The sequence below is a fragment of the Peromyscus maniculatus genome, chromosome 10, assembly GCF_049852395.1.
Source record: "Peromyscus maniculatus bairdii isolate BWxNUB_F1_BW_parent chromosome 10, HU_Pman_BW_mat_3.1, whole genome shotgun sequence".
In the NCBI taxonomy this organism is placed as follows: domain Eukaryota; kingdom Metazoa; phylum Chordata; class Mammalia; order Rodentia; family Cricetidae; genus Peromyscus; species Peromyscus maniculatus.
In genome coordinates this window covers 6,228,898-6,255,690 of record NC_134861.1, presented here as the reverse complement: position 1 = coordinate 6,255,690, position 26,793 = coordinate 6,228,898, and the positions used below count along the sequence as shown (strand labels likewise).

General features: G+C 43.6%; 1 protein-coding gene across 3 annotated transcripts in view; it reads right to left on the bottom strand.

Annotated features, from left to right (window-relative positions):
• Prr14l (proline rich 14 like) overlaps positions 1–26,793 on the bottom strand; it is a 76,337-nt gene that overhangs the window by 35,692 nt on the left and 13,852 nt on the right. For 2 of the 3 annotated variants that reach the window (XM_076545785.1, XM_076545786.1), the window contains exons 3-8: positions 19,793–19,865; positions 12,344–12,397; positions 7,317–12,096; positions 4,065–4,136; positions 2,821–2,992; positions 2,048–2,154 (exon numbers count right to left, since the gene is read on the bottom strand). In XM_076545785.1, the coding sequence (XP_076401900.1) occupies positions 2,048–2,154; positions 2,821–2,992; positions 4,065–4,136; positions 7,317–12,096; positions 12,344–12,397; positions 19,793–19,865 (5,258 nt within the window). Of the gene's footprint in view, positions 1–2,047; positions 2,155–2,820; positions 2,993–4,064; positions 4,137–7,316; positions 12,097–12,343; positions 12,398–19,792; positions 19,866–21,917; positions 21,991–26,793 lie in introns of those variants that run through there. The other variant, XM_042285762.2, reaches the window with a different exon arrangement.

Sequence of the window (26,793 nt, the reverse complement as noted above, 5' to 3'; positions counted from 1 at the left end):
CTTAAAATTATAAATGTGTGTCATAAAACTAGAAAGGAGATTGTTTAGGGAGGATGGGATTGTGAGAACATGGGCAACTGTGGGTAATCAACTATGAAAACGGAGGAGGGCTTCCTGGGGGAGGGAGGGAACCAGCTGGTGCCGGAGGGAGTACAGGAAGGATAACCAATGAGAATAAAGTACGAAGAAACAAACAGATAAAGATGCCGTGATAAGACGAATCCTCTGTACACAAATCCAAAATTAACAACAAAAGACAGGACTTTGTGTCATTTAAAAAAAAAGAAAGGAAGGAAGGAAGGAAGGAAGGAAGGAAGGAAGGAAGGAAGGAAGGAAGGAAGGAAGGAAGGAAGGAAGGAAGGAAGGAAGGAAAAGTAAAATAGTATGCTGGGTGGTGGTGGCGCACGCCTTTAATCCCAGCACTCGGGAGGCAGAGGCAGGTGGGTCTCTGTGAGTTCGAGGCCAGCCTGGTCTACAGAGCGAGATCCAAGACAGGCACCAAAACTATACAGAGAAACCCTGTCTCAAAAACAGAACAAAACCAAAACGAAACCCACAAAACAAAAAGTCTGTCTGTCCCCACCTACTTATCTCTGTCAACAAGGCTTTTAGATTAGATGCCCAGTGAAAGAAGGTAAGCCACACTGGAACCTGCTTCTCATTCTCATAATGAACACCACGTGAGTGAGGCACCTGAGATACACAAAGTGTTTCTCAAGGTGGCACGAGAGGGTAGTTAATAAAAGACACGCTAACTAAATACAGCTCAAAGGTAGCTCACAGGCTTCTATTCACAAAGCCTTCTGATACCCCTGCAGTAAATAAGAGCAGGTAGGGAGAAAGAATTGTAAGCTATTACAGATGTTTGTAATCTCAGCACTTGGAGGCGAAGACAGGAGGAATGGGGTTGGGGGCCAACCCGGGCTATACAGGGAAACTAGTCAGGCAGGTTGTGAAGCTTTGGGAAGCACTATTCCCACTGGAGCATGTCCTTGGCCCACAGAGAAGACTCTTAGAAGCTCAGACGGTTAATTAATTTAATTTACTTAAGGAAACCAATGCAAAATATACTGGAATTTAGTACATGAGAACAGAGGTTTGGAGAACTCTGAGGATGACTGTGAATTTTTTTTCCTCCTTTTCCACCTCCCAGTTGTTGGGATCACAGGAGGGCACTCACTGCAAAGCCCAACTTAAAAAGTACATTATGGGGCTGGGCGTGGTGGTGCGCACCTTTAATCGCAGCGCTCAGGAGGCAGAGGCAGGTGGATCCCTGAGTTTGAAACCTGGTCTACAAAGTGGGTTCCAGGACAGCCAAGGTGCTACACAGAGAACCCTGTTTCAAAAGACAAAACAAAACAAAAAAAAGTATATTGGGGAACTAGAGATGTGGCTCTAGTTAAAAACATTTGTTGCTCTAACATGGGACCTGGGTTGGTTCCCAGAAGCCATATGGGAACTATATATAGCTCATAAACTATATATGACTCCAGTCCCAGGAGATCAATGCCATCTTCTGACCTCCCAGGGCTCCAGGCACACACGTGGTTCACATACATGCAGGGAAACACACATACAAATAAATATCAGTAAACCTAAAATTTTTTTTAAGTAGATTAATTTTTCTGGTTTGTGTGTGGGTTTGTTGTTGTTTTATTTTGACACAGGGTCTCATCATGGCACTCCAGCACCTTTCTTTCTTTCTCTTTTGAGAGAGGACCTCATACTGGAGCACAGACTGGCTTTGCACCCAAGGTCTTAGTTGAGCAGCTACTCCTGCCCTGGCCTCTCAAGGGCCAGATTCTACTGGAGTTTAAGCTAGGATTATATGTACATACACTATCTAGAATAAGAAGAACAATACAAATGATTAATGTATTAAAATACCTTGCACATAAACACTTAACTGTACAACCAATGAATTCTTTGGCATAAATTCCTAGAAGTAAAAACACAGCTCAGATTATATGACCACTTTATGGACAATTATGCTTTGTCTAGCAATTTTCCAAAAAAAATGAACACACTTTCCATTAGAGAAGCTCACCTTTTGGGCCGAGGCAGGCCCATTGGGGTAAGGTTGGGATCTGGTTTAGGAATGGTTTTCCGGATGCGGATCTGTGAGACTTTCTTTGGTCTCTTCTCTGGCTCAGCCTGTTTTTAAGGGTTAAAAATAAAGATAGGCAAAAAATAAGACATTTTAAATAAAGCCCTTACACTCAAAACATTGCTCCCTCATTTACAGATAAACCGGAGAAGTAGCTAATGACAAATTTCCCCTTCCTCCCCGACTGTGTTTTCAGTTACTGCCCCTTCATATATTAAACCAGAGCTGACCAGTTCCAACCGAGACAGTCAACTCCAAGCCTTCTATCAGTGGAAACAGGTGATGCTGTGACACTAAAGGACACTATTAATTACTACTATCTTTCAGTGCACAAAGCAGCTCGTAGGGCCAAGGCGCTCTATAAACATTCTTTAATGCTGCTGCTGAAAAAACTGGGTCTGGAAAACAGTGTGGATTGGGATAATGAAGCCCTGCCTGGCCCAGCAGGATGACAACTAGAACCCAGAGTTGAAAGCCAGTCAGGAGAAAACAGTAAGACCCCATCTCTGAAAACCAACTGAAATGAAGGGAAACCCCACAAAAACCCATCGTTTCCTCTCCTGGCTAAGGCCCAGGCCAAGCAGGAAAATCCTTACCTTAGTGCTCCCAGCGACTGAGCCAAGGCTGAAGTCAAGTCTGCACCTGCCATGCTCAGGGGTCAACAATGGAACCCCAATGCCACCTCACTCAACACCCTGGCATTTTGCACTTACCTCTTTCTCTTCTGCAAGGCTGCTCTGTGCTCGGGGGCAAGCCGCGGATACATCACCCAGCTCATCAAACCCAGGGACCTGGAACTCAGAGGCTGAAAGCAGGAGCGTGCTGACAGCAGGTTCTGTTACCAAGCAAGACTTTGGCACCAAGGCAGGGGACACAGGCTCTAGCCTAGCACCATGGAGACAGAATGAAGAGAAAACCTGAGTAAGGTTTGCTTTCTACTTCCAGCAAACATACATTTTTATTTAGTTTTTCTGTACATGTGCGTGTCCCTGTGTGTGGAGGCCAGAAGACAACCTTAAGACAATGTCCTTCTTCAGCTGTCCCATCCATCTTGTGTATGAGATGGAGTTTCTCATTGGCCTAAAGCTCACCAAGTAGCCTAGGCTGGCTGGCCAATGAGTCTCAGGGCCTGACTGTCTCTGTGCACTAGAATTACAGGTGTGTGCCACCATGCAGGCTTTTGATGTGTGCTCTGCGGGATGAAACTCAGGTCCTCGGGCTTGCAAGGCAGGCAGTTACCAACTGAGCTGTCTATCACCCAGTCTGTGTTATTTCTGAGCATACTGATTAGAGTGATGACACTTTTTCTTTCCAGGAATGACATCTTCAGTCAACCAGTTTTCTAGTTACTTCTAGACACAACCTGGGATACACATACGAAAAGTTACAGGAATGTGGCCAGTGCTTTCTGGTGGTTAGAGCAGTTTTATAAAGAACTCTGTGAATGAGTAGAGACTAGTGAGAAGAAATTTAGTGAATGGACAAATGAGCACTGCTCAGAGGAGACCAACCTATTCAGGAAGCAGTTCCGAGGCTGGTGAAGCAGCAGGACTTAGGACAGCTGGAGAGACTAATACGCTGGCTAACGACTTTTGTATTAAGTAAATGGTGCTAATTATACAACCCTACTCCTCATTATTTGATATAAAGCACAACTGAGGCGGGTGGGGGTGGCGCACAGCTTTAATCCCAGCTTGAGTTCGAGGCCAACCTGGTCTACAGAGATCCAGGACAGGTACCAAAACTACACGGAGAAACCCTGCCTGAAAAAAACAAAAAGCACAACTGAGTCTCAGAGATGCTTATCTGAGACCTATCTTAGGAAGACTAATGAGACAAGAGTTTAGGGTTGTGCCATGGCTGACCCATGCTATCTAAGAACACTAGACTAAGTGTATTCTCCCCTGCCCTTCCTCACACACCCATCCACACTTGAAACCCGTGGGCCGAGGCTTACCTCATGTGACTGCTGTCGGTGTTAAGAAGAGCTTCCATGCCTGGAAGAGGCACATGTGGTGTGGTGGCGCGGCTGAGGTAAAGCACAAGCACAGGCAGCAGGTTATGAGCGGCCGACAGCAAAGATGCTCATGGCACCAGAGGGACGGGCACATGACGGAGGCCAAGAAGCCAGACCCTCCCAACCATGGAGCTATGCGCAAAAGTGTGCTCATCCCTGGGGGAAGTAGGCTAACAGGAAGACTGCTTCCTAATTTAACTGGAAAAAATGTCAGGAAAGTAGAGGACAGTAAAGAAAAGGACAGGGACAAGACTGAGTCTGGGACGTCACTTTTTAAGTACGTTGGTAAGCACAGATGTTAAGTTTCCTTTAAAATTTTAAACCTAAGGAACAGTAAGTTGGTTCCGTATGTGGAAGGGCTTGCTGCCAAGCCTGACCACCCGAGTTCAAACTCTGGAACTCACAGGGGGTAAGAAAAGAATGGACTCCCAAAAACTTTGCGGATCTCCAAATGCACATCATGGCACATGTGCACTCACTCACATGCATGCACACAGACAGCAAATGTTTCTAAAACTCAGACACAAAAGTATCCTGCACGTGTAAAAGAACCAAACACAACAAAGTACCTATATAAGCAACCGCAGCACTAGGGAGGATATACAGATGGTGAGTTCAAGGTCATGCTGAGATACTAAGTGAGTTTGAAGCCAGTCTGAACAACATGACACCCTGTCTCAACAAAACAGAAAAATGGGGCAGGCAAGATGGCTGAGCAGGTAAAAGCGCTTACTGCCTGACCACGCAAGGTGACAGCTAAGCTTGATTCCTGGAGCCCACACTAAGGTGGAAAGAGACCAACTCTAAAACTGTTCTCTGATACACACACACACACACACACACACACACACACACACACACACACACACACACACGGGTTGATTTAAGTACTGTTTTCAGGGCTACTCAATTATTTTGCTTGCAGTGTTTTGTTGTTTTGCTTTTTCAGGAAGGGAAAGGGATCCATCTATCACTGTCTCTCTTTTGTTTTTTTGTTTTTTTGTTTTTGAGACAAGGTTTCTCTGTGTAGCTCTAGCTGTCCTGGAACTCACTCTGTAGACTAGGCTGGCCTTGAACTCAAAAGATCCGCCTGCCTCTGCCTCCCGACTGCTGGGATTAAAGGTGTGCGCCACCAATGGCCAGCATTATTGTAAATTTTCAAATGTAGTTTCTTATACTTGTGAGCTTACTATGTCTATACCATGGCAAGTATGTGAATGTCAAAGGGAAGCTAGTCATTTTTCTCCCTCCACTATGTGGGTGCCAGAAATCCAAATCAGGCTGTCAAGCTTGGTGGCTTACTCACTGAAATAACCATCTTGCCAGGAGGCATCCCATCCATCCGTCCGTCCGTCCGTCCGTCCATCCATCCATCCATCCACCCATCCATCCATCCATCCATCCACTTAATAATTTTACATAGTTGGGCATGGTGGCACACATCTTTAGTCCGAGCACCTGGGAGGCAGAGACAGGCGGATCTCTCTGTGAGTTAGAGGCCAGCCTGGTCTACAGAGTGAGTTCAGAACAGCCAGTGCTACAGAGAAACCTGTCTTGAAAAACTAAAATAAATAAATAAATGATAAAAAATTTACATATGTGGGTATTTGCCTATATGTATGTATGGGTATCAAATGCATGCAGTGCCCACAGAAGTCATAAGAAGGTGTCGCATCCTTGGGAACTAGAGTTACAGGACTGGAGTTGAGAGAAACCAAACCCCTTGTAATTGCTGAGCCATTTTCCCAGCCCCTTTAACGTGTATTTGAGATAACAGCTCTCCTTAGCCCAAACTGGTCTTGAACTGGTTTTGTAATCTTGCCTCAGCAGCTTAGCTTTGAAATATTACGTTTTAGGTGGGTTTGATATTATTTGAAATATTACTGCTAAAATTTCAACTGTAGCTGGGCGGTGGTGGTGCACACCTTTAATCCCAGCACTTAAGAGGCAGAGGCAGAGGCAGAGGCAGGCGGATCTCTGAGTTCAAGTCCAGCCTGGCCTACAAAGCGAGTTCCAGGATAGCCAAGGCTACACAGAGAAACCCTGTCTAGAAAAAAACAAAAGTAAGTAAGTAAATAAATAAAAATAAGATTCAGGTATAGGAACAGTAAGAGCAAATTAAAAATGACAGTTTCCATTCATCTAAAGATTTTTACTAGAAAGATTTCTCTAACACAGGCAGTTCTTTGAAGATTGTTTTCATGTAGGGGTTGAGGCCAGCATCTTAACTCATGCTGAGCATGCACCCTACACAAGCTATACTGTCACCTCCTAGGAACTCTAATAGAACAGGAAATTTAAAACTAAGTTCTCCCCTCCTTTTCTCTCTGAGCTGTACTGAACCTAGGGTCTTACACTAACCAATCAAACATTCCACCACTGAGCTACGCCCCAGTCCAGTACTCTTTATTTCCATTTAGAAGGCACAATAACAGTGATCAAATTATTCTCCCCTATCCCCAACAGTGAAACCATAGAACTTCTGTCCAGTTCACTACAAATTCTACGAAGTCACCAAACCAGGGTATGCTAATGTGAACCTCTGAAGCATATACTACGAAAGAAATGTAGAGACAGCTGGGGCATAATGACTCATACTTGGAATCCCAGCACTCAAGGCTGAAGCAAGATGTTCTTTTTTTTTTTTTTTTTTTTTTTTTTTAAATTTTCCAGAGTTGAGGACTGAACCCAGGGCCTTGTGCTTGCTAGGCAAGCGCTCTACCACTGAGCTAAATCCCCAACCCCGAGAGATGTTCTTGAGTTCCAGGCTAGCCTGAGACACAGTGTCACAAAAGAACAACAATGGAAGATGGTGGCACACACTGGGCATTGTGGTACATAAATTTAATCTCAACATTTAGGAAGCTGGGTAGGCCAGACTGGTCTGTCTAGTGAGTTCCACAACAGCAGAGCTATGTAGAGACACTGTCTCAAGGGGGGAAAAAGATTACGGCATGAAGAGTAAACGGAAAGAATGGTGCAAGATATAAGAGAAGATGCTGGGGGCAAATTAGGGGCCTCAATAGCTAAGAATTCCTGCTGCACTCTCAACAGAGACTTTACAAGGGAAGCCAGTGTAGACACAGGAAGCCTCCAGCGGACAGTCTGCAGTTCTAGCAGCGGCCCCTCTCCTTCCCCCATGGCAGGAGACAAACATGGAATACACTGAGAGAAGAAACAACAAGCTCTTACCTGCTCAGGGCGCTCAGGCTCCCCTGCTGTTTGCTGTGAGTGGAATGAAGAGCTGGCAATTCAAAGGTACAGGAGGGCCCATGCTGGCTCCAAATGGACAACACTCGGCCCACTGAGTAGGGCAGAGAGCAGAAGACCTTGTCCGCTAGAGAGGCTGGAGACCTTAACCCTTTTAAGCCCTGTGTAAACTGGGTCAAGAAGAGCCTCTGCATGGCAGGCATGTGACTGGAGAAGCTCCGTTTTTTTGTCCAGATTCGGTAACATCCTGGTGAACAAAGTGCTAGAAGTGTGTGAAGGCCAAGGCCAGAGCAGTCTGCTCTGGTCTGGACTATGGCAGTGCCTCCATAGTCTTGGAGAGGAGCTGTAGTCTGTGGAGGAGCCTGAGTGCGTGTCTGACTACAGAGGCCAGTGTCTTCCCTGAATGTGGCCATCCCAGGGCAACCATGGGACATGAAAAAAGAAAAGGTCCACTTGGGAGGTGGAGATGAGCACTGGGAGGTCTCTGCTAAGGCAAGCCTCGATGGAGCACAGTGCTCAGGAAAAGTCCTGGGGGACTCGACCGTGCAACTGGATGCTGATTTCACATGAAAGGAAAATGGGAAGATTTCGGTACCAAACAGCAGTGATGGCATCTTGTTGCTCAAATCTATGAAGCTCATTTTGACAGCTTCAAGAGAATAAAGTGCCAAGGGCTTACTGTTAGACCTCCTATCCCATCCAGTAGCTGCCAAATATGGGTCCAGCTGCATTGCATTATATGAAAATCCATCTAGGAGCTTTTTATATCTGAGGCGCTTGTAGCTTTTAGCCAATGGAACAAGGGAAGAGGAATATCGCCGATATCTGAGTTTCTGGGGCTTTGTGGCCAGAACCAGTTTGGAGGCAAGGATAGACAACTTGTTTAGTAAGGCTGATTCTTTGGTAGGCTTCCTACAACTCAGGCTCCTCAAGGGATGGCACAGAGTAGCCTTTGGCTTTGGTATGTGGCTACACAAGCTCCTGCTAGGTACTGCTTCAGGTTCCAATGGCGTGGCAGGCACGGCACATGGACTGAGAAGTCTGTGTGCTTTCGTGGGGATGGGATTAGAGGAACACTTTCCCCAATCAGAATTTCTCACTTTACTTATTTTTCTCCGCACAGTGACTGGCTCCAGGCAGGAAATTCTCTTACACGTTCGATGAGGCTGCCTCTTTACGGGAAGCAATCTTGGCTGATATGACAAAGTCACAAAGGCACCATGTATTTGACCACCTCCAGCAGAGCTGGAATCACGTTCTGTCCAGGAGGTACCAGGAAGCTGAGGACCTAACTCAACGTCTTTCATTAACAGATGGCATAAGCTTTCTTCTTTTGGATCTGCCAACCTCTGAAGCTGTCTAGCCATTTTTTTCGTGGTTGGCTTTCTTAGGGTGACTTCTTCCATTATGATGGACTTATCTTGGTTAGCCACAGGCTGCTTCTTATTCTGCACCTCATCTGACACGTTCAATGACATGTGTTGTTCCAGCAGTGCATGTGTACCCTTTTGATATATATGTTCTTCCTTTGGCAAGACGCAGTCCGCAACTCTCTGGCTTTGTGGGTTTCCAGCAACATCCTGCACTCTGTGGCATTTCAAGTGGGTCTGAGACCTCTTAGAAAAATTATCTTCATGACCTTCTCTGGTAATGGTCTCCTCAGACTTTTCTCCAACAGGTAAGTGATCCAGTGGTCCTCTCTGATGTTCTTCAGTTTCTTCTTTATTCATTTTAATTGCTGTTTCCATTATCAAAGGCAAATGCTTATTGGAAATCTCATGAGAACGACAAGCTTTGCGAACAGTTTTGTCCACACTGATGTATGCACCACCTCCTTCACTAGGGTTACTTATATCCGCTGGTATTCCTTCCTTCATGTCAGACTGGACTGGGCAATCCTTGACGTTTTCATGAAGCAGTTTACCATCTTTGGGTTTCAAGAGATGTTTCAATTTAGGCATTTCACTGCAAACACCAGCTGGTGAATGTTCTTGAGCAGAAAGATGGGAATGCACCATCTCCACAGAGCCATGGCACCTAGAAGACATCAAGTCTTTTGAGAATAATCCAAAGGTTTCCTTCCCATCAAAGTCAGAATTGGCTTCCCGTCTCAGTCCCTCCGTCATGGATGCTCCTTTATCCTGATGCTCACAATGAACGTGATTTAAAGATACACCGCCTCCATCCTGTGCTCTCCTAGCTGGCTCAGCAGCAGCAGCAGCAGCAGATTTTGCTTCACGATCAATGGCAGAGTCTGGATACTCTTCCATTCCACTGTCTTTTAGAGATCTGCACACTTTTTCTCCATGTGATTTTAGTATTTCAGGAGAGTCTCCTGTAGAAGCAGCAACATTTGGGAGTTCCAAGTCCTGGAGAGTTGTACCTATAAATACAACGTTCAGTTCTCCTCCAAGAGATGAGGTGCTCCTTAAGGTCTCGTGGTATGCCAGTCTATTTCGCCTTGTCGATCGACCAGCTCGACTAGGTGCTTCCACGTCCAGCACGCTCTCTGCAGGCTCATCCGTGCAGTATGGACATACCACATCTAGCACACTGTGTTTCAACGCTGCAGAGCCAGGGACATTTTCAAAGGCTCCTTTGGGATCTTTTTTCTCCAAACTATCACAAAACACAGGGTTTTCACTGCCTGAACTGACCGTCAAATCCTTTCCCTTGTGGTTTACCTCAGGGATAGCGTCTTGGTGGTCACCATTTAGTCCTTCCCGAGCTGGCTTCCCTTCCCTTCTACATTTGTCTGAACCATGCTGGTTCCTCTGACAGTCAGAGACGTCACCTGCCTTCTGCTCAAGGCTTTCAGCTGCTTGGTACCTGGTTTGAAAATGAGATGAAGTAGCAGCCAGAGACGGGTCTGCTGGCGTGTCAGGACTTGGAATGTTTGTAGATTGGTTCGGTTCTTGGGTGGCACGAGCAGAGGTGCCGTGCTCATCAGCTGCAGTGTCTTGGTGTTTACCCTGCTTCTCTCCCCCCAGTCCTGCCTCACTGGCTCCCGCCTGACTGGGAGCGTGAGTGGTGGTGTTCCAAGCTCCACTCTCGGCCACACCCGCTGTCATTTCGTTTCTAACCTTGCCTCCTCGAAGGCTGCTTGGAGTCTCCCTGCCGGCAGGTTCCTGCACCAAGAAGGAGCTATTTTCCACAACGTCTTCTGGTCTTCGGAAGCACTGACAGCTAGACTGGCATGCATCTGCAGAGTTTCTTTTACAGTTGCTGACTTCCGGGCTGTCTTTTGTGGGTCCAAGAGCAGCACAATCAGAGCGCATCTTCTTTTCAGATGCATTTCTTGTCGTGGACTGACAGCTGGAGCTATCCTGAGACTGAACATTTTGACATTCTGTGACAAAGGAAAAGCCAGCTGCTTCCTTCGCTCTTGAGAGAAACATGGAATGTAGATCTCTGATACCTGAATCAGCCATTTCCTTTTGTCCTTCGGGGTTTGTTATTTTGCTATTTAAGGGGTGGATGGATGAAGAGGCATCACAGGTTTTGTCACCTTGTGGAGACATGGCTTCCAATTCTGTCTCAGCAGGAATGGTTTGAGTATTGGTGGTAACACTTGCTCCATTCTTTAGAGAACGATGGCTCTGGTGAGCATCTGTGCATGTTGCTGAAGGCATCTCTCTGTTCCGATTTAGTAGAGAGTAAGTTGGTAATGTCACATGCTCTTGAGAATTAAGGGACACTTGTTGATTTAAAACACATTCATGTTCTATTTTGTGCACAGCTAGTTCACTGTTACAAGAACGTTCACTCAACTCACAGGCAATGATGGGTTCATCTAAATGTGCAACGTTGTCATGTGAGGCCTGTCCATGCTTTTCTAAAGCAGGTCTGCAATCAAGCTCTGGACATGGTGGTAATTTTGCAGTACCTTTCTTGGTTTTTGATATTTCATTATGTTCAGGACTCACTGGATCTGCTGGTATCAAACTCTGAAGGGCTTTACTTCCAGACAGAAAATCATTGCATGATGCTTTATTTGGCAGAGAGTCCCCTAGATTCCTCTGGATGCTAACCTCAGACTTAGAGTCTTTACTGGAAATCTCTTCATGTAATGCACTAGACTTTCCTGTCGTTTGTGCTGGCTCTTCACTATGCAACAAGGAGAAACTGCTTTCCTGAGAGTGTCTCTCAGGATGGTTCACATCAGTGACAGTTTTTGTATGGTCCTCAGAGTTTACCAAATTACCTTGAATGTTTAAAGTGATTTTCAGATTTTTTTTTTTAAACATTATTTCTGTGGCTTCAGTAAAAGAATCAGGCATAGAACTATAGTTCTCTGTACAGGAACTAGCCTGAGTGCAACAGTTACTGGATTCCACAGTCTGTTTCTCACCAGAACCATCCTGTTCTTGTTGCCTGCCATTGAAAAGAAAGAGACTCCCTCTTTCACTCCTCGGCCTCCAATACTGTTCTTTATTTTCTTCTCCACAAGTGAAGTTCTTGCTTTGATCAACCTTGTGCATTTTTTCAGCAGATTCCTTTATCAAACCATTGCTTTCAAAACCAAGTTTTTCTAAGGATTTGGGGCTAGATAAATATGATGTGAGATATAAAATTCTAGAGCTTTCTTCTGAGGGTTTTCCAGAACCTTTGCTTCCTGCAGTGGTGGAACTATCGTGTGCAGAACTGTGTACTTCCTTACAGTGGTTGGGCATCTGGTGGGGACTGTCACCTGCTTCACAAACAAGGTTGAAGTCACACAACTTCTCCTTCCCTCTGTTCATTCTGGAAACTGCACAGTCCCCTGGGAATGACAACCAAAAGGGACAATCAGTAATTCTCCACATGGTTTTCTTTAAGAACTGCTTTATTAATTCAGGGTCCCCAAGACTGAAGGTTCTAGGGTACCTAAAGCTCTGGTTTCCAAAAGCTCTCTGCGGGTCATGACTCTGTCTGCTCCTGGTGCTCACTACACCCAGCTGACAGACGTTGATGCACAGCGCCACCCTGTGTCCTTCATTATTACCCTTTAACCCCACTGGTTTTCATACCTTGCCTGTCTTCAATGGGTTCTGGCAGAGTTCCAGTTGTCTTGTGTACATTTCCTTTTACAGAAGAGAAAGAAACTCAAATAAGTATATGTAATTTAAAAAATAAAAAAGCTGCTCTCCCTAAGTGAATTTCATCATGCATCCAATGATGACTCAACTCAACAAGATGTAAGCCACACAAGGCTTTGTTTCTTTGCAAACTATGTTACTTGGCATTCACAGATGATACTAGATAACTGAGGAACACAGAAAATGTGAGCCTGATTCAGGCTTAAGAAGTTGCCATTTTCAGGCAGGTCTCTGTGAGTTCATGGCCAGCCTGGTCTACAGAGTGAGTTCCAGGACAGCCAAGGATATACAAAGAAACCCTGTCTCAAAAAACTGGGGGAAAAAAAAGCTGAAAAAAGGGCTAGAACTAAAGCTCAATGGTAAAGCACTTGCCTAGTATGAACAAGGTCCTGGAATCAATGTTAGGTATTGTAAAATTAATCAATCATCTAGCTAGCTATCACTAGTAAACTGTCATTACAACATTCTTTTTATTCAATGTCTATTTTATTATCTGAAATCAGATACAGTATGGATAAAATAGCTCTTTGAAAAGGAACAGTCAGAGCTGGAACTGCAGCTCAGTGGTAGAGCCCATTCCTAGTATTAGTGAAATCACAGTTTCAATCCCCAGCACTGCCAAAAACAAGTAAGGAAAAAGAAAAAGAACAGGTATATGTAGAACTTTATGTAAGATTAACTTGCAAGCTGAATGGTCTAACTCCAATGACTTGTAATAACTGCCTTTCGGAGCCAGGCAGTAGTGGGGCACACCTTTAACCCCAGCATCCGTGAGGCAGAGGCAGGTGGGTCTCTTGAGTTCCAGGACAGCCAGAGCTACACAGAGAAATCCTGCCTGGAAAAACAAAAACAAAACACAACAAAAAATCCAGTTGCCTTTTTGTAAGACTGGGCTGATTAATACTGAAGCTGAGTAAGAGGAACATGGCAGTTTAGTTGATTCCTTTCAGTTCTGAGTTAGTATAAAGACTGCCATTAGAAACTAGTACAGCAAGCAAGCAAACAACACAAACCCACCTTCTGTATGGATGGAAACACAACTACAGACACACCTCTGAGGCCAGCAGGAGGGAGACAGGAGGCCCCCCACAAATCAAGCCAGCCAGAATTCTGAAGCTCCTCAACTCTACCGTACTTCCTCCTCTGAGCCTCAGGTTCTTCTTTTGTAGAAAGCACAGTAAGTACACTTACCTCAGTGCTGCATGGAGGATTAACTATCACATGTAAATACTGCCTGGGCTGGAGGTGGTGGTGGTGGTGGTGGTGGTGGTGGTGGTGGTGGTGGTGCTCGCCTTTAATCCCAGCACTCAGGGAGGCAGAGCCAGGAGGATCTGTGAGTTCAAGGCCAGCCTGGGCTACAGAGTGAGTTTCAGGAAAGGCTCCAAAGCTAAACAGAGAAACCCCATCTCAAAAACAAAAAACAAACAAACAAACAAAACCAACAACAACCCCCCCCCAAACACAAACAACAACAAAACAAAACACAAAACAAAAAACCACTGCCTGGTGTAGTGCTGGCAGTCTTCAGAGAGCTGCCTGCCTTTTCTCTTTCTTATTTAACTGGACACGAGAACAATTACAATGGTATCTAGGTGTAGAACACCATTTAAAAGTATTTGGAGTATGGGCTGCAGGTAAAACTTAAGTGATACAAGGTTTGCCTGGCAGGTACAAGGCTAGCATCCCTTCACAGAGAGGTCGGGGGAGTAATGAGTTTGCTATCTGGGTGCTAACAATCCATCCAGTCCAGAACCACACACAATTAGCTCTGCCACTGAACTACACTCCCAGACCTCTAGGACAGGCAGAGGCAGTCCTGGATGGATAAATGTGCACTGGATGTCAACAGTTAGCATAAGTATTAATTACTAACAAAAGGCCACCTCCAATTCTGCACACAGTACTAAGCATTGTGAAATAATCTAATTTCCTATGATCCCAAATAACAATCTACCCATGAACTTCTCAGCCTAAGCACTCCTCATAATTTCATTTCATCTTTCCATAGGATGCTATGTAATTCATTAAGTCATGTGTTCAGCATCGAGGTAACTGTACCCGCAATACATCTGTCCAGAATAATGAGAAATTCTTCATCCACGCCCCAAACTGAGGACTATGGTTTTCCTCTGTGCAAGGCAGTGAAGTTCAGATTTGCTAAAGCACATCTGTTCTCTACTTAATCAAGAATCTTAGGGAGCAGGTGAGGGAGCAGCTACTTTCAAGTAGTTATAGCAGAAGGTAGGTGGAGAAAGAGCTTTGTGGACAGCTGGAATCACCCGTTAAGGTGATTTTATACACATACATTTTGAAATTGTACAAGACTTTGAAGCAGAATTTAAGGCAACTTTATTTTTACATTTTGTATTTTATTATTTAGCATTTGTTTATTTGTATATTTTGTGTATATGAGTGTTTTGCCTGAATATATGTATGTACACCTTGGTGTCTGAGAAAGCCAGAAGAAAGCATGAAATCCTCTAGAACTGGAGTTACAGATGCTTATTAGCCACTGTGTAGGACTGGGAACTAAACCTGGGTCCTCTGTAAGAGTAGCCAATGCTTCTAACCACTGAGCCATCTTTATTTTTTAATAAAGTTCTCAACTTTATTTTTTAAAGAGTTTAAAGTATGAAAAGGAAGAAGAGTAACTTTACAATGGGGTAAAACCAACAAACACTAATGCATGTTGATAGCATGTGTCCTTCCTTAATGTAATGCAATAAAAATTACACTTCCTAAAAGGTATGTTCTCACCTAGGCTAAAATTGAGCTCATAATCCTCCTGCCTCACTCTCCAGAGCTGAGACTATAATAATACAGTGCATCCCCTGAAAGTAACTTTCACCTCTAAACCTAGTCTACAATACACCTGCACTCTATTTTTTTTTTTTTTGGAGACAGGGTTTCTCGTGTAGTTTTGGTGCCTGTCCTGCATCTTGCTCTGTTCAAACTCACAGAGATCCACCTGGCTCTGCCTCCTGAGTGCTGGGATTAAAGGTGTGCACCACCACCACCCGGCTTCACCTGCACTCTTAAATCACCCCCAAACACCAAAACACAGGAACTACCACTATCACAAATTAGAGAATCCTGAAATGACATGAGGATAAATGGGATCCTCAAACAGCAAAAGTTTCTCAGTACAGTAATCTGAATAAAGCATGAACTTGGATTAATGATTCATCAATACTGGCTTTTAAGGACTAAAAATGTAGTGTATTAAGGTAAGATGTTAACTAATAGCAGGGGACCTACCTCTTACTCATCTTGCTGCTGTGACAAAATGCCTGAGGCAGACAACTGAAGGAAGGAAGAAAGGTTGGCTCACAGTCCATCATGCTGGAAAGGCAATGTGTGGTGGGAAACAGTAGAGGTGGCTGCTCAGATTGAACCCAGTCAAGAAGCACTGAGTGGTAAATGCTTGTACTCAGCTCTACATTCTCCTTTTCATTCAGTCCTGGCCTCCACCCAAGAATGGTAGTGAGCACAAGTAGAGTGGGTCTTCCTGCCTCAGTTGACATAATTTAGATAATTCTTCATGGATATACCCATATGTTTCCATGGTGATTCTAAATCCCATAAAATTAACTATCAAAATTATCTGTCTTAGTTACTTTTCCATTGTTGTGATCAGATCCCACAATCAAGGCAACTTATATGGAAAAAAGTTTATTGGGGCTTACAATTTCAGAGGGTGAGTCCATAACCATCATGGCTTGGGAGCACAGCAGCAGGCAAGCAGGCAGGGCACTGGAGCAGTAGCTGATGCCTTACATCCTTATCTACTAGTAGGAGGCAGAGAGAGACTAAGCTAACTGAGAATGGCCTGGGATTTTAAAATCTCAAAGCACATCTTCAGTGACATACCTCTTCCAAAGTCACACATCTCCTACTCTTTCTCAAACAGTTCCACCAACTAGGAACCTTCAAGTATTCAAATATAGGAGCCTATAGGGCCACTCTCATTCAAACCACCACACTACCACACTATCCATGTACACATGTATGGGGATATGGACATACTCTAGAACAGGCTCAACTTCTCTGTGAATCTAAAATTATTAAGCACCAATTCAAAAAATAAGTATTTACCAGGCGGTGGTAGTGCATGTCTTTAATCCCAGCTCTCGGGAGGCCGAGGCAGGTAGATCTCTGAGTTTGAAGCCAGCCTGGTCTACAGAGCAAGTTCCAGGACAGCCAGAGCTACACAGAGAGACCCTGTCTTGAATCATCACCCTGCTCCCCAAAAAGAATACTACCAAAGATATGTAATTGAAAACTAAATACATAAAAATACCAGAGATGGCTCAGTAGTTAATAGCACTCACTGGCTGCTCCTGCAGAGGACCCAGGTTCAGTTCCCAACACCAACAGGGCAGCTCACAACTCACTGTAACTCTAGTTCCAGGGGATCTGAAACTGTCCCCTAGACTCTCTGGCACCAGGCATAAATGTATACAAAACACTCATCCACAATTTAAAAAACAAAACCAAAAACCAAACAAACAAAACCCCACAATACCATCATCGGTCATTGGAGAATACAAAAATTACAACAGACAAGGAATGGTGGCATGTGCCTTTAATTCCAGTACTCAGGAGGTGAGGCAGGAGATGCATTATAAATTGAAAGCCAGTCTGATCTACATAAAGTGTTCCAGGAGCCAATGAGATGGCTTAGCAGGTTAAGGCACTTGCCACCAAGCCTGAGGACCAGAGTTCCATCCCTGGGATCCACATGGTGGAGGGAGAAATGATGGAGGGAGAAATGACTGTAGGCTGTCCTCTAGCTTCCACTTCATGATGCAGAACACCCACACATAAGAAATAAACAGAATTTAAAAAATGGTTTGAGAGCCGGGCGTTGGTGGCGCACGCCTTTAATCCCAGCACTCGGGAGGCGGAGGCAGGCGGATCTCTGTGAGTTCGAGGCCAGCCTGGGCTACCAAGTGAGCTCCAGGAAAGGCGCAAAGCTACACAGAGAAACCCTGTCTCGAAAAACCAAAAAAAAAAAAAAAAAAAAAAAATGGTTTGAGGGCTGGAGAGATAGAGATGGCTCAGAGGTTAAGAGCACTGGCTGTTCTTCCAGAGGTCCTGAGTTCAATTCCCAGCAACCACATGGTGGCTCACAACCATCTGTAATGAGATCTGATGCCCTCTTCTGGCCTGCAGGGATATGTGCAGACACAACACTGTATACATAATAAATAAATCTTAAAAAAAAAAAAAAAAATTGAGGCAGGATCTCACTGCATAGCCCTGGCTGGCCTGGAACCTGCTTATGTATTACTAGGATTAGTCTATAAAGCGAAAGTGGGTTCAAAAAATAATAGGGGATGGGGAGCTACACTGGGATGTTACTTCATGCTAGAATTAAGAAACCATTTCCCCACTGGGTGGTGGTGACACAAGCCCTTAATCTCAGCATTTGGGAGGCAGAGGCAGGCAGATCTCTGTTAGTTCAAGGCTAGCCTGGTCTACAGAGCAAGTTACAGGACAGGCTCCAAAACAACACAGAGAAACCCTGTCTAGAAAAACAGACCAAAAAAAAAAAAAAAAAAACAAGAACAACAACAAATATCGATGAGCTTAATTTTACTTCTAGCCACTTCTGGAGTCCTATCACTGCACGTGTGCTGTCAGCAGTCACTAGTACACACATCTCTCTCTTTCTCCCTCTCTCCCTTCACTCTCATCCCCAGAGACCAGTCCCTGACCCCTTCTCTCTCCCCTTCCCTCAATAAACCTCCTCCATGGGTTCTGTTGTATGGTGTGGTTCCTTTGTACAGCTTTTAAAATACAACACTTAAGAAGTTAAACTGGGTGGGACAGCGCATACCTATAATTCTAGCACTTGAAAAGAGGTAAGAAATTAGGAGTTCAAGGTCACCCCTGACTACATAGCAGGATCAAGGATGCCCTGGAATACATGAAAACTGCCTCAAACAAAACCAAGCAAGCAAAGAGCTGGGCCAGTTTTCTCACGCCTTTAATTCCAGTACTCAGGAAGAAGAGGCAGGAGGATCTCTGAGTTTGAGGTCAGCTTGCTCTACACAGACAAATTCAAAGCCAGCTAAACTACACAGAACCTGTTTCAAAAAATAAACACCCCTGATATGAGCAGACAGGGAGGGACCAGTCTGAACGTGTCGGACAGGACAGACTCCCTGTGACATAACCCCTCAATTACTTCTCTTTCCTAGGAGCCCCCCCCACTGTTAGGGGTTTTGTCTGAAATGTCCCCAGCAGGTTTCTATATTGGAACACTCAGTTCAGCCAAGAGCAGGGCTCTAAGAGGCTGTAGGAAGTTTGGGACAGCAGGCTTACTTGGGTCTGGAAGAGGTCTACGTGGAGAGTTCCAGGACAGCCAAGACTACATAGTGAGACCCTGACAAAAGATGGGCAGGGCTGGGGGTGGGAGGAGATGTGAACAAAGTCCCCAAAAGACATTCCTAGCAGATCTCTGTGAGTTTGAGGCCAGCCTAGTCTATAGAGCAAGTTCTAGGACAGCCAGGGCTACACAGAAATCCTGTCCTGGAAAAAAAAAAAATCTGTACCTGCATACCAACTGAGTCCGAGTTCATACTGTGAGAAGACTGGAAAGTTACAGGCCCAGAGGCTTAGCTTGAGCTAGCTTGGTCCCTAGAGATCACCTACATACTCTGCTTGTCAAATGTTAGGTCATGATCTGATCTCAGTACCGGGAGACTAGAGTGGAAGAAAACCACCAACTCTGTAACACATGGTTCAAGCCTCCACCACAGCCTCAGCAGGCCTGGTGGGCACAGAGCCAAACCTAACCCCACCACTCCCATGCCCTCACATCTCCTCAGATAAGCTTCCAGACCAGTTTCTACCCTTACTCTTCCATTTCATTCACCCCTCCCCACCTGAACTACAAGAAAAAACAAAAGAAAACCCAACCTGGTAAAAATGGTAACAAAAAAAGAATACATTATTCCCACTAAGAGTGTACACTGGTTGCCACCCAAAAGAACACAACTAAACCTTTTCTTAACAATCCCCAATTTGGAGGCTGGAAACATGGCTCAGCAATTAAGAGTGCTTACAGTCCCCTAGCACCCACATGGTGGCTCCCAACTGCCTTTAACTCTATCTCCAGTAGATCTGACACCTTCTTCTGGCCTCCACTGGCTTCTGCACACATGGTATACACTTACTTAAGCAAGCTGACACATACACATAAATAATGAGTGAATCTTAAAAAAAAAAAATCTTCCCAGGTGTGATGGCACATGTTTTCATCCAAGCACTCAGGAAGCAGAGGCAGGTGGATATCTATGAGTTCCAGGCCAGCCTGGACTATACAGGAAGACCATGTCTCAAAAAACGAAACAACAACAAGAAGTATCATACCTTTGTTCTTGAGCAGGTCTCCAGGCAGGTTTACACATACAGGATCCTTGCTGGATTGAATCAGGAGGGGACCCTGCAACAAGAAAGCCCAAATGTCAATGGATGATGCAGAGGGGCCTGAGCTCACAGACATCAGTTGTTACTTCAGAGCTCAGTGTAACTCCAAGAAATCTGCCAACAGTCACAGGAACTGAGATCTGAAGGAAAACTCAAGTTTAGGTTAATAAAAAGTCTTCCTTCTCTAGAATTTGAGCTTGAAGCAGATGCAAACAAGCCCTGGTAATGCTTGCTTTTTTTTTTGTTGTTGTTGTTGTTAATTTTGGAAGTAGGGGTTACCATGTAACACAGGTGGGACTCAAACAGCTATAATCCTCCTGCCTCAGCCTCTTGAGAGGTGGGACCGCAGGCGTGCATCTGAAAATAAGAAATAAACTTAGTGCAGTGCCAGCTTAAGCAGGTACAGGGTAGAAGCCACGGTGGCAGAGGAGAGGCCAGTGCCCCTTTCTTCCTTCCAAGATTTCTCTGAGCTCCCTCGCACAGGCATGCAGCTCACACAGCAGCTATGGAGAGTTCACTTTACTGACGGGGTTGAAAAGAATAAGAACATGAAGAGAAGGAGCCAGCTGGATCTCTGGAACAGCAGCTACGGCAGAACTCTTAGACACTTGCAAATCAGTGGGAAAATTGGGAGGTAAATGGCTGAATTGTGACTTTTAATGCCAGTTATAAAGAGGCAAAGAAACCTCTGTAAGTTCAAAGTCAGTTAGGTCTACACAGCAAGTTCCAGGCCAGCAAGATGATATAGTCAAACCTTGTTTTTAAAAAAAAAAAAAAAAAAAAAAAAAGTTCCTCAGTCTAATAAATTGAGGCCAGATTTCACTTTTAAACTTTTGTTCTACCTTTCCATTTTTATGTAAATGACAAACTACTTCAAAATAAAAGTTTTAAAATATTTTTTTTTAATTTTAAAAAATGTAGGGCTGGAGAGATGGCTCAGAGGTTAGAAGCACTGACTGTTCTTCCAGAGGTCCTGAGTTCAAATCCCATGCAACCACATGGTGGCTCACAACCATCTGTAATAAGATCTTGTGCCCTCTTCTGGTCTGCAGGGATAGATGCAGACAGAACACTATATATGTAATAAATCTTTAAAAAAAAAATGTGGGGGGAGAGGGGGTGGCAGGGCACGTATACCTTTAATCCCAGCACTCAGGAGGCAGAGCCAGGCGGATCTCTGTGAGTTCAAGGCTAGCCTGGGCTACAGAGTGAGTTCCAGGAAAGGCACAAAGCTACACAGAGAAACCCTGTCTCAAAAAACCAAAACAACAACAACAAAAAAGTATTGTTTTTTACATGAGTGCTTTCCCTGTTTGCCTAAATGCAGTGCTATGGGAGGCCAGAAGATGGCATCACATCTCCCAGGACTGAAGTTATAATCAGTAACAAGCTGTGGGTGGGTGCTGAGACTTGAACTCAGGACCTCTGGAAGAGCAGCCAGTGCTCTTAACCACTGAGCCATCTCTCCAGGCCCCAGTTTTAGTTCGTGTTTTTAATTAATTTATTTTATGATGTGTATGAATGTTTTGCCTGTACAAATGTACAACATTTGTGTGCCTGGTACCTGCAGAGGTCAGAAGAGGATGTCAGAGTCCTTGGAACTGCAGTTACTGTTGTGACCACATGGGTGCTGCAAATCAAACCCAGATCCAAGATTAAGAAAGCATACTCGCTGTGACACACAGCTTTAATCCCAGCATTCAGGATGCAGAGGCTGGTGAATCTCTGTGAGTTCAAGGCTGGCCTGATCTACATGGAGAAAGCCTGTCTTGAAAAAACAAAATTTAAAAAAAAAAAAAAAAAAAAAAAAAAGCATACTCCTGGATGTGGCTCTGGTGGCCCATATTTGTAATCCCAGCTCTACAGAGGCTAATGTGGAAGAAGCACAGATGTTAAGAGGCCAGTCTCTGAGCTACTGAGTTGAGATGTTTTTCTGAAAAAGACAAATAGTGATGCAGCTCGGTTGGTATAGTGCCTAACTAGCAGGCACAAAGCCCTGGATTCAACTGCCAACACTCTAATGAAAGAAACATTTTTAGCACCAGATGGGTCCTCCAATTCCTTATACCTTTATATGTAGAGATGAACTTTTACAGGGACTTTCTTCTGGATCTTAATCAGAAAAACTGCAGCTTTAAGTGGGGCACCAATTGTGAAGTCACAGAAAACTTGACGCCTCAGCAACATGCTTGAAATACTTCTCTGTTGCATGAAATCAGAGCCACAGCAAACTAGGGGGCAGTAGTGCCCTGCAGACCCAAGAACAGCCTATCAACATTTGTTTTCCACTGTGTGTATATGCACCTGTGGGCGTGCGTGGGGAGGTGGAGGCCAGATGTTGACCTTTGGTGCTGCCCCTCAACATTCTCTCCTTTATTATGATTGTGTGTATGATGGGGGAGAGAATGTGCCTCTGTGCACATGTGGAGGTCAATTTTGTGGAGCTGGTTCTCTCCTATCTTTCCATGGGCTCTAGGGATCAAACTCAGGCCTTCTGGCTTGCACATTACATACACACTTGCACCTTCAGGGTCGGCTCGACCAGCCCTCACCTTGTTTCTTGAGAAGGAGTCTCTCGGTGGTAAGGATAGGTTAGGCTGGTCAGCGAGAGTCCCAGAGACCCTCTGATCACAAATGTGCCAGCACTTCTGGCTTCTTACTTGGGTGCTGGGGTCAACTCAGTTCCTCAGGCCTGCATAGCGAGCAAGCATTTACTGACAGAAACATCTCTTCAGCTGCCAAGAGTTTTCACGTTTAAGTCACTGAAGTTTGATTTATTTTCCAACAAGAAATCCTTTTATAGCCTGGGTGGTAGTGGCAAATGCCTTTAATCACAGTACTCAGGAGGCAGAGGCAGGAGGATCTCTGAGTTTGATTGAGCCAGCCTGGTCTACAGAGTGAGTTCCAGGACAGCCAGGGTTACACAGAGAAACCTTGTCTCAAAAAGCCATAAATAAATAAATAAATAAATAAATAAATAAATAATAAATTGAAAAATTAAAAAAAGCGAAAAGAAGAAAAAGAAATCTCATGGTGCTGGACAGATAACTATATATTGGATATAAATAGTGGTCAAGAGCACTTGTTGCTCTTGCAGAGAACCTGGGTTTGGCTTCCAGCACCCAAATGGTGGCTCACAACTATCAGTAACTCCAGTTCCAAGATCTGAAGGCATCTTCTGCCCTCCACTGGTACCAGGCACACACATGGTGCACATACATACACCTAAGTAAAATATTCATACACATAAATTAAAAAATAAATCTTAAAAAAAATTGTGTGTAGAGTTTAGGCCTTAGGGACTTTTCCTTATCCACTACCCAAAAATACAAGGCAACTGAGGAAAACTGGGAGCATGAAAGGTGGTCTTCCTCACGGAAGACACACCACTGGTTGTCCTGTCAGATGAACAACCCTGAAAACACACATAACAAGTAACATCATACAGACTTAGAAGGTTATATTTCAAAACATAAATGTAGGGGCTGGAGAGATGGCTTAGAGGTTAAGAGTACCAACTGCTCTTTCAGAGGTCCTGAGTTCAATTCCCAGCACCCACATGGTGGCTCACAACCATCTGTAATGAGATCTGGTACCCTCTTCTATATACATAATAAATAAATAAATCTTTAAAAAAAACATAAATGTATATACATATATGCACGCAGTAACAATTAACACCATGAATTTGGAGGACAAGGGAGAGAAGTATATGGGAGAGTTTAGAGGGAGGAAAAAGGAGGGAGAAATGGAGTTAGATTATAATCTCTTTTTTTGTTTGTTTGTTTTTGTTTTTTTGAGACAGGGTTTCTCTGTGTCGTTTTGGGGCCTGTCCTGGATCTCACTCTGCAGACCAGGCTGGCCTCGAACTTACAGAGATCCACCTGGCTCTGCCTCCTGAGTGCTGGAATTAAAGGTATTCGCCAATGCCACCCGGCAAATTATAATCTCAAAAAAATAATTTAAAGCAGGTGGTGATGGTGGTGGTGGTGGTGCACACCTTTAATCACAGCACTTGGGGGGCAGAAGCAAGCAGATCTGTGAGCTCGAAGCCAGCCTGGACTACATACAGATTGAGTTCCAGGACAGCCAGGGCTGTAACACAGAGAAACCCGGTCTCAAAAGACAAAACAAAACAAAATAAAAAATTTAAAGTTCTTTCTTTTCCAAAATAAAGCATTCCTCAACAAAAAACCAAAATTACTAGTTCAAAATTTTACACATTTTGACACAACTCTAAAGCAAGAAAGAATTATTTGTTAGTCATAGGACACACATGGCATGTACTCACTCTTAAGTGGATCCTAGATATAAAGCAAAGGACAATCAGACTACAACCCACAGAACCAGGGAGGCTACTTAGCAGGGGGGACCCTAGGATAACTGTGGCTTATAATAAGTTTTGGTTTTACCCAATCACTGGGTAAGCTTTAGTAAAACATTTCACTATTAGGATAAGAAGTTTTACTATTTCAGGTTGATGAAAGAAAATGCTGGCCATACTTTCAGGAGAGGAGGCTAAAATCTTTTTAGATTATGGATTAGCCTATAAAAAAATGTCTGCTGTAAATCAAACAGTGAAGGGGAAGATGAATAGAATCTCACTTACACAACTTAAGTAAAACATAGCTCTCTGAACAGAAGAAGATAGGTTTGTTCTGTATCCCAGAATCTAATCAATATTTATATGTATAATTCAGCTATTATTTGGCTTAAAAGAGCTAACTGGAAAGTGTTATCATTTTTACTATTTTCTAAAGAGAAAGTATTTTCCAGTTTCAAATAACCCTGGACTTTTGAATTATAATCTGTTTTTTTGTTCAGGCTACCTGTGTATTAGTTCTCCTGAAGTTGTACATTTGTACATAAAATGTTTTTACATTTGAAAAAAAGGATAAATACTATAGAATTGTATTACATGAAATATAAAGAATATACAAATATATAGAGACAGAAAAATTAGACCTTCTCTCAAGATGGAGAAAACAGGAAAATAGAGCAGTGATTTCCTAAGTACAGAATCTCTGTTTTATGTGATAGAAAAGCCCCACAAACAGACAATAGATAGTATCAGGACATAATATCATGAACGTAATAAATCAATATAATTAAGATAATAAATATCATAAATATAGTTACTGAATGAATACTGTGAATGTAATCAGTGAATACCACAAATGTAATTAATATCATGAGTGTAATTAATGAATATGATGTGTAATTAAAAAAATAAAAGTCAGTAAAAAAAAGTTCTTTCTTTTCCAAAATAAAGTATTCCTCAACAAAGAACCAAAATTACTAGTTCAAGATTTTACACTTCTTGACACAACTCTAAAGCAAGAAAGAATTATTTGTTAGTTTACATTTAAGTATTTCTAATTTATGTTCTCAGGTTGCTTCTAAGATAGGCTGCCACCTAGCCCAGGCTAGCCTGGCTTTGCTCTATACCTGAAGCTCATCTTGAACTCCTGGATCATTATTCCCTTACCTCTATGATGCTCAGATTACAGGCCTGTATCATCACGCCTAGTAAACTAAACCCATGATGATGAATGTACCTTCTACGTGATTGAAAGATTTCTCATGATTAAAGTATTTAAATTGTTAACCTCTTTAAAAAAAAAAAAAGATTTATTTATTATTTATACAGAAGAAGGTGCCAGATCTCATTACAGATGGTTGTGAGCCACCATGTGGATGCTGGGAATTGAACTCAAGACCTCTGGAAGAGCAGTCGGTGCTCTTAACCTCTGAGCCATCTCTCCAGCCCTAAATTGTTAACTTCTTAAATGAGTGCTAGGATTAAAGGTATGCACTATGACTCTCAGTTGAGTTTTGTTTCTTAATTCCTCAATTCAAAAATTCTCTATGTGTGGTGGCGCACCTTTAACCCTAGCACTTGGGAGGCAGAGGCAGACCGATCTCTGTGAGTTTGAGGCCAGCCTGGCCTACATAGCAAGTTCCAGAACATCCAGGACTACATAGAGACCCTGTCTCAAAAAAACAAAACATAACAAAAACAAAGATTCTCTTTGTATAAGACAAGGTATTTATAAATTATATGTTGAAAATTTGTTCTCTTATTTTGTCTGGTTTGTTTGATTTTTGTTTTTTTTCTTTCTTCAAGTTAGGATCTTGCTTTATAGCTGTCTGACCTGATATCCATTATGTAGTCCAGGGTGGTTTTGAACAAATGGCAATCTTCCTTCCTCACCCTCCCAAACAACAGGACTACCACCAAGCCTAGCTACAGCTGTCTATGTGGTAGCCTGCCAGTCCAGTAAGGGTTAGTATTTTGTGGACATCTCGTTCTGGAAACCTGAATGCTGTGTAAATGGCATGTCTCTTTGTCTGAGAGGGCTGCAGTGTTCAGACTGGCACAGGATTTGTGACCTGAGAATAACTGGGAACCACTACTACCCTCCAGAGTGCTGGAATCATAGGCACTTACTACTTCTCATTTTTCCTCCTGTACTCCAGGCTGGCCTCAAACTCACTGTGTAATCCAGGCTGGTTTTCAACTCAATCCTCATGTCTCAATTCTCATGTTTCAATTGTTTTCAAACAATCCTCATGTCTCAAGTGTCCCAAGCACTAAATCTTTCTGTGTGTATGTGTGTTATATGTGTTGGTGTTGTGTGTACATGTATGAGTGTTTACCCATGCCTGCATATACAGAGGCTAGAGGTTGCTATCAGGTGTCTTCTATCTCCACCTTCATTTTTTTTTTTTCCCCAATGGTCTTTTTGTTTGGTTTGTTTTTGACACAGGGTATCACTGTGTGACATTTGGTATCATGGAACTCACTATGTAGAACAGACTAGCTTTGACTCAAGAGATCTACCTGCCTCTGCCTCCTGAGTGCTGCGATTACAGTCATGCACCACCACAGCCAGGCCAAGATTTTTGCTTTTTTTTTTTTTTTTTAAAGATTGGGTTTCTCA